We start from the raw sequence: 12,725 nt of genomic DNA, 5'->3' as shown, positions 1-12,725 counted from the left end.
TGGCAGCACTGGTGCAAAATTATCTGAGCATCTGTGGGACTGGGGGAGCAGGGCTGGCTCCAAATTACCAAGCAGTCAGAATGGATATTTGCAGAACTGTGACATTTGCTATTTCCAGAAACAGCTGGAAAAACCAACTGGATCCCCACTGTGCATAGCCAGTGGCTATGGTGCTTGCAGTTTCTAGGGGACATGGAATTACTCGTTTCCTAAGGTGCTATGAATAGACAGAGTGCAGCACTAAAAATATCTGCAAGATAATTACAGAAAATTGCATTTGGGACCTGAAACAAAATACTAAATAACCAGAATGCTGTGCTAGCTCAATTTCTCTGTGACCAGCTATTAAACATGTTATGTTCTTCCAAGACTTGCAAAAATCTGTGTGCAGTCCCTCTCTCCACCACACACACACACTGGAAGTTTTTCAGTCACCTTAAAGTGGATTTCCTATCTTATCCTCTCTGCACCTTCAGCACCCAGCCTTGCTAGGCAAGAGGTAAGGCTGAACAACTGGAGAATCCCTGCTACATTTAAGAGCTGTGAATTGTTTTCTGATCTATGAATCTGTCACTCCATGGATCTCATGCAAGATGCTGAGCTCTTAAGGACAGATTTGTCACCTTTCTGTGTCTTGCACCCTTTGCCAACACCCCTTTTTCTCTGCTCTGTTCTCTGACCCTTTCCAAGTGTCTGCACCCATAACTGTACATGGTTCTCCCTTCCTTGCAGGTGTTTCAGGCCAAACCAGCTGTTGTGTTTGTGTAGAATGGATCAGGAAATTCTGAATCTCTGGAAAGTGTCTCTTTAAAAATGACAACATATGCAAAATTCAGCCCCTGCCCCCTTTTAATAGTGTGTTGAGTTAAGGGATAAAGAAAATTATTTTGGTCTCTGTGGTCACTGTTGCCTTGTGCTGTTACAGATCTCTGGAACTTTTCTCTAAGACAAACATGGACTCAAACTACCTGTCAAGTACAAGTGATGTTTTCTTACAAACAAGCAGATATTATCTCTGTTTCAGTAAATTTGTTGAAAAAAATCTTGGGCTTTATGTGTATATGTGGGCAGAAAGTTGGACAAATATGTACCAGGATCTAAGGTATTAATTAGAATTGTTATTATTCTGAAGAGTCAAAGGCAGATCTAAAATACATCTGCAGGGGTAAGAGCTTTAAAAGAATTCAGCTCTTTACAAGGATCTGCTTAGCAATAATGAACACAAAAAAAAAAGGACAAAAAGAAATGGTATTCCTTACTCCTATTTCAGTTAAAAGCAGTTGTTATGGCAACTATTGCAGCATCTTTATTGGTATTTCTATTGTACTGTTTGGGAGAGGCATAAATCTCTTTTGCTCAGCAGCATGTGACTGCAGGAATGGGAGACTCAGATGCCAGGAAGTAGGATGAGGATTGTGGTAATGTGTTTTAAGTTAACCTCACCCTTCCCTAGGGGAGAGGGAAGCAAGGGCTGCCCACAACTGCAGACAGATTGCACAGGCAGACAGAGCACCAGGACACTTTTCCAATGCTCTGGGTACCCAGAAGGCCTGGCTGCAAGCACAGCCAGCTGCTTGATGTGTCAGCCTTGTAGCCAAATGTCTGTGTGCTGCTCCCAGGGAAGGGTGATGTCTGTCATTTATCGAGTGTCTGGTGATCCTATCCAAATACCTGACAGGAAGCACATGAAGCTGTTGCCTGTGTGCTTAAAGGGTGATAAGAGAATGCCCTGCAGCAAGGTTTCTATTATTTCTTTGAGTAGTCTCTCAAGTCCAACACCTTCCCAACTTCCAGCTGTGAAATTAGGGTTGTGTTTGGATGTTTGTCTGCACTTTGCCTGCAAACTTCTGTGTGCTTGTGCCAAACTTTGACTTGAACTAATTTTTTTCCCTCAAGTCTTGGTACCAGTTTGTTTCCTTTTCTAGTTTTCAACTTTGTTTTACACTGTTTTTGTGGTGGTTATTGCTCTAACAGTAGAGCACCTGGAGGGGTCAGAAAGGTGTTGTACAAATTGTTGTTGTTTTAGAGGACACTGTTGGCAGTTTCATTCATGCCAGAGGAATTCCTGCTCAGTTTTTATAAAGCAAGAGTAATACAGGTGCTATTTCTGGGTAAAACACTGGACACAGCAAAACCTGCTGGAAAACTCAATTTTCCTGTACCTCTGACTCATGTAGTAGTCTTTAATCATCTGTTGATTCTACAGTGCCCTTAGCAGTGCCAGGCATTGTACTGAGGTAAAAGAACAGCATGGATCAATAGGCCATAATGGAATGAATAATCAAGAGTCAGGTTTTTATCACCATGTTCCTCCTGGAAAGTGTGTCACTGCAGGTGGCCTCACAGAAACTGATATAAAAGAGAAGACGATGGCTCTCAAACTAATTTGACTATCAGTTAATTATTTTTCATGAATTTTTTCCATAGAGTAAATGACCAGTTCTGCAGACAATCTAAAGTCCAAGTGAACAGACTGGCCTCTAAAACTACACTGGTGAAAACTGACTTGTGGGAGCTTAGATATGATATATAATGTCCTTTTCAGATCTCCTCAGATGATGAAAGCTCCATGTGATTCAATCTCTCCCAGGAAAATTCAGTCAGGGATTTAATACCTGAAAGCTTTACTTTCAAGAAGAAGAATTATCTAAATTGGCCATCCTTTAGAGCATTTATTGATTGTGAGACCAAGTAGATGAAGTCATGCTATGGAACAATAAAGTGGCTTAAATATGAACTGTTTCAAGTCTGAAGAGATATTTTGAAAATGTCTGTCCCTCTACTAACAAATTTGGGAATGAGAGGGTTTTTTTTTTTTTATTTTGTTGATTTCTAAATACACAGAAATCTAACATTAAGGTGCCTAGGAACAATATACATAGACTGGAAAAATGGAGGTGGCAAACACTGCATTCAGCCACAGGCAGAAGGATTAGGTATCAATACATAGTCAACCAATGTGGCTTCCAAGAAATTCAGCTGAAGTTAGGGCTCTGCTTTCTAAGAATAGGAAAGGGAGGCAGATTAGCAAAGTGATACCTACCAGGAATTTAGTTAGTCTCGATACTGGTTTTGTGTTTTGGAGGGATTTTTTCCCTTGTGTGATGTGTGCCCAAGTAAAATGCGCTCAATAGCAAAGCATGTGAGGAACAGTAAAAATCAAGGTTATTCACTTGTCTAGTGTGATGATCTTTCTTCATTTCATAATACAAGGAACTCTCTAAATGGCTGCCAAATCTGACTTGATATGTTCAGCAAAAATGGTTAAAACACAAGACATGTTTTGGAAACTGCTGTCTGTATGATAACTTTTAATTCCTGTCTTTGTAGTGCTTGTGCTGTACTTTTTCTGCTGCTTAGAAAGGTGTTCTCAGCACCCAGTTTGACTGGCAAGATCCTTTTCGTGCAGGTTCCCAGGACCTTTTTTGTGCACAGGATCCTTTTTGTGATTGTCACTGCTTGTTCAAGGTGATCAGTAGACATGTTTGGGACATACTTTTAGCATCTCCTCTTCAGCTGTGAGCATTTCCAGAGCATATAACTCAGGTGATACTTTTTGTTATATTGCTGAACAATGTCTAGGAGAATATAGAAAATTATGAAATAATGGTAAATAACCAAATTATGATGCACAGAAAACCCTTATTAACAGAGGCTGCAAATAAGAATGTAGCCTTTGGTGGTTTGTTTTGAATTGGAATGAGTGCACTTGTGATCTGCAGCAAAATGTTCAGAACTGGTATGAGAAAAACTTGCACTTATGGATACTTAAATATGGGTACTTCCTATCTGTGTTGGCAGAAAATGGGCAGATCTGCCTGAGGTTAGCTGTTGGTATGCCAGTTCTAGAGCAAGTGTTAAAGATGGGGAAATACAACATTGAAATACAGGTGATTTTAACAATGGGAGAAGGTAAGGGAATTATATCAGTCCCAATGACAAGCTGAGGCTCATAACGTTCTTTGTGTGTGCTGACAGGAGCTTTGGTTTTCTAGGAGTAAGAGAGAGTCAGTATTTTAAAATTTTTGCCAGCTATTGTTTATAAAAACAAATGTACTACCCACACAGACTTTTCTGACCAAGAATCTCAGCAGAGTTTAAAGGTTGAATTTAAACCTTAATACTTTAAGGTCTGAGCTATCATCTTCTAAATTGTGGTCCAGTTTACTTAAAATACTCCATTTCTTTCCTTTGAAAAGTTGAATGAAAATTTCATGCACCTTTGGCTTTCTGCAAGTAATAAATATTTGTTGTTTTCATATCATAAGATGAAAATATATTTTTGTAATTGAAAAAATCTGTCCTATAATATATGCACCTCAAATGAGGCTACTTCACTGGAAATAATATATTATAATGAAAAATACGTTTTTGTAGTCCTAAAAAAAGTTTTCAGATGTTTTATCACAAAAATCCCCTCTGACTATGTAGAACAAGACCGAATCCAGGTAAAATAGTCACTTCCACCTGTCAATGCAAAGCTAAAGTTAGTAATTAAATAAAAATACATTGCTTTGCTGGTTTAGAATGTAACCATGAATGGCAGTCCTGAGAATCATGTTCTGCACTTGTAAGTACTTTTAAAACAAGGTGTATAGCAGGGGGGAGTTTAAGAAATCAGTAGATAATGCACTGTCAGATAAAAGCCTTGCTAATTGCCTCCTGAGCCCCTGTGTTAGCACAGGTGTTTTGTACTCTTGTTGTGAGAAGTTATTGTGGAAAGCTTCTAACATTTACTTGAACAAATGTGAAATAGGAGGATGTTGGGTTCTGCTCTTCTTGTCAGCGATAGAAACAGATGTAGTGCTGAAGGAGTTCTGAGTGGCACAGTGATGTAATTGTGAACCAAACCTGACATTTTGGTGTCTTATCTGCATGTTTTAAGCCTGTAGTTGGATAAAGTGCACTTTAATGTGATTTTCCTTTTGTTTTTGTTGGCCACTAAACAGTCTGAGTGTGTGCATGCATACTTATGTTTTATATATAAATTTATATGTGCCTGGTGATGTAGAGCTATACACACACAAATATGCATAATTTAGGTCTGTAAGCAAAATTGTGGTACACTCTATTTAAGTGTGACCTTAAAATCTGTTTCCCTTTATATCTCCAGCTAAGTATTCAGTGCTAGCCAGTATAAAATGACATATGACAGCTACTTGCTTAATTATCATTTTTGCAAGTACCTCTTGATTAACATTTGTAAAACGGCTCCGTGATAGGTGTTGACTGATTAACTTCTGTTTAAAATAGACACAGGAGGCATGATGTTGGAGGATTAAATTTTGGTCTGTCAGAAAGATGAAACCAAAAAACTTGCCTCCTCCATTGCAAAAGAGGACAATCCTAAGCCTTACTCTGCACAGTCATTCCCAACAGATGTTGGCAAACCTGGAAAGATCAGGCAGGCAAGAAAAATCTTGAATATTCCTGTCAGAGTTCCAGTTGGGAATCAACAGGTATGGTTTTGGTAATCCATGCTCCTGAATACCTGTAGCTTAGTAATAAAATAAATATATAAACAAATAAATAACTTAATTTCTAGAACCTGGATCTCTTCTGAAGGCTGTAGAGCCCATCTCCAGAAGTCTTCCCTAGGCACCTCTGATACAAGCCAAACCCTAACATCTTCCCCCTAAGGCTGTGGAATTGCTCTTTTCTGCATGTGGTGCTCATGTCAGCAGCACAGCTCCTTTCCTCTTTGGCTCTGCTGCCTTGCCCCATGTGCTGCTGTGGGGAGGAGACACTCAGTGGAATTCTTACAGCCCTGGGAAACCCAAACTCTGGGTGATATCCTGGTTGGAGCAATTTAGCTGAATTTGGCAGATACCTGAGAAGATATATATGTACGTAAATATTTAGGCAAGTACAGGAGGAGGAAGGCTTAGGGTTTCTCGAAATGCTATGTTTCATTTAAATGTCAGTATATCCTTATCAGCTGGTAGATGCACTGTTGTTATTTGTGAAGAAAAACTGAGCAAAATATATGGGAATAGTTGTCAAGCAGCAGGAGGAAGAGGGAGCTGGTTGGATGTTTCTGGTCATCTTCATCCTGACCATACTCTCTTGAGGAGGTAAATGACTTCTGAAATGGTATTCTTTGCTAGATTTTCCTCTTTAGGACAATTAACCCCCCCAAAATACAAACAACTATTATTAGGGAATGTTAGGCAATATTTTTTACCTTTTGAGGCAACTGATGATTGAATAAGGTTCTATAGTTTTCCAGAAAGTGAAGATGAGTTTTATTTTCCACTTGGTACTTTTGGTTATTTGTCTTTTAGAGTGTGAGGCAGTGCTCCTATATCTATGTAATTGCTGTGCAGCTGAAAAAAAAAGTGGTGATGAGGCAGTTCATGACTAAGAGTGTCCAGTGAAATGTGACCACATCCTTCAGTTCTACTTGTGCTGTTCTGTTTTTCTGAGAGGTTTGTCAAAGAAAGGCTGTTCAGAGCCTGAGGTCTCAGGAGGTGCACAATAATGGTGATGCTTATGTACACTCATAATTTTTACTGTTCCCTTTTAGTAGGCTTACCCACAGATTTAAATCCCTTTCCCTTTTACTGTAACTTTTCACATAAAAATGTTTGCTCCATGATACAAAACAAAGGGAAAATCATATTACAAAGCATGCATTTTACCACTGGCTGTGACTCTTCTCCTATTGTTGACTCAGGGTTTTCCTCTCTGAGAAGCAGATGTATGGTAACTATACATCTGTGTTTATGATAAATATATATATATATATAGCAGAAGTTTGGACACCTAAAATTAATGTATCACAGGACTTACTAAACAGTCACAGGACACAATACAGTGAGCTGATCCTGAATGTGAAGCCACTCTGTATAATCAACTCCAAAAGAGGTTAGGATTGTTGCTTAAGTTAGCAAACAACAGAATAAAAGGAACAAATAGAGTAATAAAAGAGAAGGAATTTACATACAAATAAAAGCAGCTGGATGTAGACTCCAGTAATGCCAGTGTTCTAGTTTACCTCATCAAATTTTCTCTCCTCACCAGTCTTAGCTGAGATGAAGTGATATGGAATTGCATTCACACCTCCTTCAAGGCAGGGAGAAAGGCAGGGTGAATTTGTACCTCTTTCTCTTGGATGGAGCCATTTTTATCCAAGTCTGCAGTAGCCAACAAATGCATTTAAAAAAGAAGTTGTAAGAACAATGAAGAAGTGGAAGGAAAGTTCAGTCCCTGAAACAGAGGACAACCCACTGAGAAATGTCAGGGTTTATAATTTATTTTTCTTCCAGTAGCTGCTGCTTCTCTCTGGTAGCTTTTTTCCTTTTTTTTTTTTTTTTTAACAAATTCTCTTCCCTGACTCACTTGAGCCCTGGGGCTCTCTCTGGGGTTTTATTTAGTGGTACTGAAGAGTAAAAATACTTGGGTGCATATTATACACCTCCACACACCACACCTTCCTCCTGTATTTGCACACTGGTAGCTACAGTGGCCCAGACAGATCTCTGGAGAGGGAGAATGGAGAAAATCCTCTCTCACTGTAGCTTCTGGTATGCAGGTAGAACATTTTCTCACAAGTCTGGAGAATTCTGATGCTCTGCAACAACATGCTGAGATCAGACTTGGGTTAATGAAAGCAATGAAACCAGCACTTAACTTCCAAATGGATTTCCATGGAGACAGCTAGACAGCAATAGTGTTTGGACTTTTTTATTCAATAAAAGTTTGAGTTATAAATATTCTCCATTTGCTTCCTATTTACAGTTGTAAAATATTTTAGGATAGCCTACCCGTCACCTGTCATTCAGCGTCTCTATAAATGTCGTGAAAACATCATTGTGAAATAAAAACGTCTTATTTCCAGCCCACAAACCCTATTTCCACACACTCACAAAATAAAATCAGAGACAGAAAAGAGGAGGGAAGGACCTGGGGGGATGGGGAGCGAGAGGAATACAGTACAGCAGGTGACAATTCGGTACTTGCTACACAGTAGCAAAAGAAATGGGTACAAAATTTAGTCTGCTATGATGACAAGCTCCTCAGGACATTTGTTATGGACCAGCGCTGTCCAGTGCACTTCTGAAGGACCAGTTGAAATCCAAATTCATTTTCATTGTTTTCCTGCAGTTCCAGGCAGCGCTTGGATTTTCGGTTCTGGATAGGACCTCCCTTTAAAGATGGGGGGAAAAAAAGGAGAAATGTTTGTATTAAACATTGTGAACTCGTTGCATTGCTACTGTGTGGTAACATAAAATATAGAACATTCCAGTGTCTGTCTTCTGTGAAAAACTTTCCAGTTAGAGACAAGATAAGCACTAGGCTGGATTTGGAATGAAGGTTCCTTTGTCACAGGCTGGTTTAATCTTGGATGCAGTTTGCAATAGTCTCAATTGCCTGGTTTCCATTTCAGCGAATGGCATTTCTGGAATTGAGCTGTGTTTCTAGCCTTGCATTTTAACCAAGAGCCAAAGCTTTGCTGTTTGCTTCAGTTCCCTGATTTTGTGGCTCTGCTGCACTTCTGAACACCAAAATAAGCCAAAAGAGGCTCAGGGTTTTGGCCAGGGCTGTGCTTTATAAAGGATAAAAGGCAAAAAATTGTTTATCCTTTGAATACTGAAATGTCTTTTATAATCTTTTGTTGCTAATCATCAGTCCTGATTCTGTTCAATTTGCAGCTTAATGCTGCCTTTTTAAATCCCTGCCTTCACTGCTGAGTTGCATCAAGCTTTAAATCACTGCTATCACACAGTTAACTATAGACCTCAATTACAATTAAATTGTCATGCAGGTGACATAAATCACATTTCCCCCCCCTTTAAATCTGTTTTCAGTTAGTTCTTTCCCCCTCTCTCCTGTCTAAGGAAGGCAATAGATAACTTGTACACATTAGTGTCCCAGAAATTTCTTCCAAGATACACAGAGCAGAGTAATTGCACAGAAGTCTGAAAGTGGCTTTTTCTAGAGTGTGTTGGACCTGTGTAGTAGAGAATTTCTGGCTTAATCTGCAAATCAAAGAATGGCATGTAAGTCAGCACAGGTTAGTACACCTGAATTGTGGAAAGAGCAGCTGCATTTAAAGTACTTTTTTGTACAATAACAAAAAAATAGTTGCTATAAAAAAACCAAACCCAAACACCCAATCCCATACAAGAACCCTACCACCTCACAGTTTTTTCCTGTGTTATACCTTGCTTTATAAAGTCACAGCTGGGAAAGATTTCAGTAATAACCTCAAGGATGTTGGCATAAATCTCATAGGCTGTGTGCTGTTTCAGAGCAGGCTGTTCCTCAGGAGCTTGTGCTGTTCAGTGCAAGTTCTGCTTCATACAGACAGGTGCCTGGGGGTCTCCTCCTATCCCACCAGTAATGCAAAAAACTCAGCAAAAACTTTCTCTAAAAAGTGGCTTCTAAAATAATTTTTGGGCCTGGCTAATGAAATACAGAATTAAGTTTGAAAGGTCCACATTTTAAATATATCTTTGGATACAAGGGACCATTTCTAGAATAATCCACAAAAATTCAGGATGTGAGTCTCCCTCAGATCTTCCTGGTGGGTCTATGTGCAGCCTTGATACAATTTTCACTGACTGCTTTACTGGACAGACAGGCTTGCAGAGGCATTTTAATACACCTCCATAATGAAATGCTGACTGAACTGTATTTTCCCACTGGAGTATAACTGTTATTGACATTTGTATTAATAACACGAGTTAAATTTGAGTGTCTGATGGGAACATAAACTCCAAACTATTCAAAAGCAATGAAACTGCAAGACATACAAGAAATTTCAAGAAGCTAGGATGAAAAATTAGTCAAAGCTTTATTATATGCTATTTGTTCTCTTGTCCTAGATTCTTATTCTACATCCCCCACCTCCTCTTCTAATCCCCCCACTCCCTCAGTTACTTTGGCCTTCTAGAGATCGTTTTAATCATCTTGATTTTTTTTTTTCTCTCTGAGTTAATTTAATGAGCTCTGAACTAGTTATTCACACATAAAACTCTGAGGTAATGGATATTTTTTCATTGTGAAAGAAGCAGTTATTTTGTTTTCTTCGAGAACACATATTTCCAGTCTTGAGGAAAGCTGTGGAGTCTGGTTGTCCACTGCATAGACTCAGTGTTTCATGGCATCCAGGGTCAGCTCCCTGGGTTTGAATTGGGAATTACAGCTTACAAGTGTTTCTGACTAAACCCAAAATTGAGATTAACTTCCTTGTGTTTTCAACTGATGCTGGAGGTGTTTGTGTTGCTGTCAGTTATGTAAACTAGTTTTGTATCTTTCATGTGTTGGTTCATCCCAGTTTTGGTGTCTGAGACCTCCTCAGCTCAGATCCTGCACTGGATGCTGTAGAAAGTTGTCCCACTTTGTCTTGGTCAAAAACTAACTTGTTCAGATCCGTTGCCTGATTTCTGGACTTGGAATATGACTGTGCATGGTACTTTTAGGCTTTTCCTGTCATTTCTAACTTACTGGCATAAGGGGAGGAACAGAATTCTTTTGCTCCATTTTTGGTGAAGCATGGCACTTGGAACTCTTTTAGGTAGAGGAAGGCACAGTGTTAAGACTTAGAGACTGCCACATGGAGTTGGAAATTTTCTGCCTAATTCCCATTTGTTTCAGTGGTCTAGGATTTCTCTCACTTAAATGGGCCCAAATGCCTGGTGGATTTGGGGTAGAGGAAGGAGGATGTTCACGGTGGAGATAATTTTTTTTCCTTTATTCTAAATCTTGTAGAGCAGACTTAGGTGTTACAGTAAATGTATTCATGAGAAACTCTTTAATACAAGCAGCTACACAAAGAAAGTGTAAGCTGCTCCTAAGGAAAAACAAAACAAGCAAGCAACCCAAAAAAGCACACAAAAGGCCCCCTCGCACCCTTTCACTCTTTCTGATGTACCCTCATGTGAAATCTGGCTTCTATTTGACAGAAACAAGTGAACTGTGAGATAAAAAGCCAAGGAAGCTTTTTTTGATGTGTGGAAAGTGCTCTGCATTGGCTACTGAAAACCACCCTGCAGAGTACATTGGAGCTGCTGTATGGAATATCAAAGAGACACCAAAGTTAAGTAGTGGCTAATATGTGTGAATTGAGTGTTGTAAAGAGCACAGATGCTTTTAGCAAGATGAGCTTTTTTTTAACCACAAAGGAGGAACGTGAAGGCTCAAGCCCTGTTAGGAGCTAAGTTGTGTTTCTGAGAGATGCAGCCCTGTGCAGAGCCTCTGCTTCAGCCCTCAGGGGACAGTGTGCACAGCTTTAGTTCCTTTCTGTAGGCATACAAACGGAAGTGCTCTGAAGCACAGGGAGGAAAGTTTGTATCTTTCTTTAAATTTGCTGTTATTTTTCTACTTAACTGCATACATTTTCACCCCTTCACATGCCCAATAGAAGCCTGAGACAGTGGTGTCATCCTGCCAGCCCTGGGTTGCTGGCAATGCACCTAACTAGTGAGCTGTGTAAGGATCACAGCACATGGACTGAGTAACTCCAGGGAAGCAGGGAGCAGGTAGCACTGAGGCACCAAAAGATAATATTGTATTTTGCTCCTCTAACTGGTTTGGCCTCCAAATTACAGCATTCCTCAATGGTTTCTGCAATCTGTTGTCATCATTAGCATTTGGAACCCTAAAGCCAAATGCAGGCAAAGGTGTCCTTTAAGTTAATTATTTTTTGCCTTTTTTTTTTTAATAAGCATTTAGCCAAACGTGTATAAAGCTCTCATATTTGGGTTTACTGTGTGCTCAGCAAAATAGTTCATTGTGTTCCTACACTTCAGGCTCAGTGAAAGGTGAGTTGCCCATCTGGGTTCCTTTCCCCATTCTAGGAAAAACCTCTGCTTTCCAATTTAAAGGCAAAAAATTGATAGCCTGGGGGGTAATGTCTTTAATCATGAGACGCAATGCATAATTCTGTAGGCTGAAACAAGTTTCAGAGGAATTCTGCTTAATTGAACAGAATTAGGATTAAGATCATTGATGATGAGAGGCAGCTCAATGGCAGTAGAAGTCTCAAGAGGATAAATAAGCATCCAGGTCAAGGATTCTGTAAAAAACAGACTGAATGTGTCAGCAGTAACAAGTTTGATTGAGAACTGCATGGCCTTTGCAAAGCAAATGGAAGCAATTCCTGTGAGAAGGACAAATTATCTCAGCTCTTGCTGGCACTCAGACACACAGAAAACTGATTGAGTGCTTCATAAGTGTGCTTTTAATGTTAACACTATCTCAAGTCAGCATCCTGTTTCACAGACTGGAAAGCAAAGCTGTTGACTTTAGAGTCAGACTTTCTGTGCATCTACTCTGTGTAAGAGGTTTCCTTCCCAGTCTTTCACTCCAGCAGAATTTATCCAATAGTATGGCACTGAAGAACTCATTTGATGTGTCTGCAAACCCTTGCAGTACCAAGCTGAGCAAAGCAATTTGAGGCTTTGCTGGCCTGTTCTGTGGGTTCTGTTTTGGTTTGCTGGGGGTGGTGGATGCACAGTTATCAAACCTGATCACTTTAAAAGACCTGCTCACTTGTAAAAGTGAGGGATGATAAATGAGTGCTGGAGGTTGTCAGCATTACTGAAAACTAGACTGACAGCTATTTTTGATGAGTTACTCTAAAGTGAACATTTTCCTTATAGAATTTAAACCTGCTTTTTTGCTCATCACATTAAAGCTCCTGTTATTCTGCCTAAAAGAGAAAAAAAAGTGCTCTTACCTGCTTGCCTAAACATGGATATTTCAGAAAAAGGTCTTAA

At 39.6% G+C, this 12,725-nt stretch overlaps 1 protein-coding gene and 1 long non-coding RNA gene across 4 annotated transcripts in view; one reads left to right on the top strand and one right to left on the bottom strand.

Moving 5' to 3' along the window:
• The window catches only part of LOC146436659 (uncharacterized), a 64,401-nt gene that overhangs the window by 46,129 nt on the left and 5,547 nt on the right, over positions 1–12,725 (top strand). The window lies entirely within an intron of this gene.
• Positions 7,671–12,725, bottom strand: part of GALNT18 (polypeptide N-acetylgalactosaminyltransferase 18) — a 225,186-nt gene continuing 220,131 nt past the window's right edge. For all 3 annotated transcript variants that reach the window (XM_085063108.1, XM_085063107.1, XM_085063106.1), the window contains one exon: positions 7,671–8,148. In XM_085063108.1, the coding sequence (XP_084919234.1) occupies positions 8,002–8,148 (147 nt within the window). In that variant the 3' untranslated portion in view covers positions 7,671–8,001. The remainder of the gene's footprint in view (positions 8,149–12,725) is intronic.

Source organism: Lichenostomus cassidix, chromosome 5, assembly GCF_008360975.1.
Source record: "Lichenostomus cassidix isolate B80296 chromosome 5, HeHo_3.0, whole genome shotgun sequence".
In the NCBI taxonomy this organism is placed as follows: Eukaryota; Metazoa; Chordata; class Aves; order Passeriformes; family Meliphagidae; genus Lichenostomus; species Lichenostomus cassidix.
Note: the sequence above shows the minus strand (reverse complement) of the source record. Positions and strands in the feature narration are given on the sequence as shown.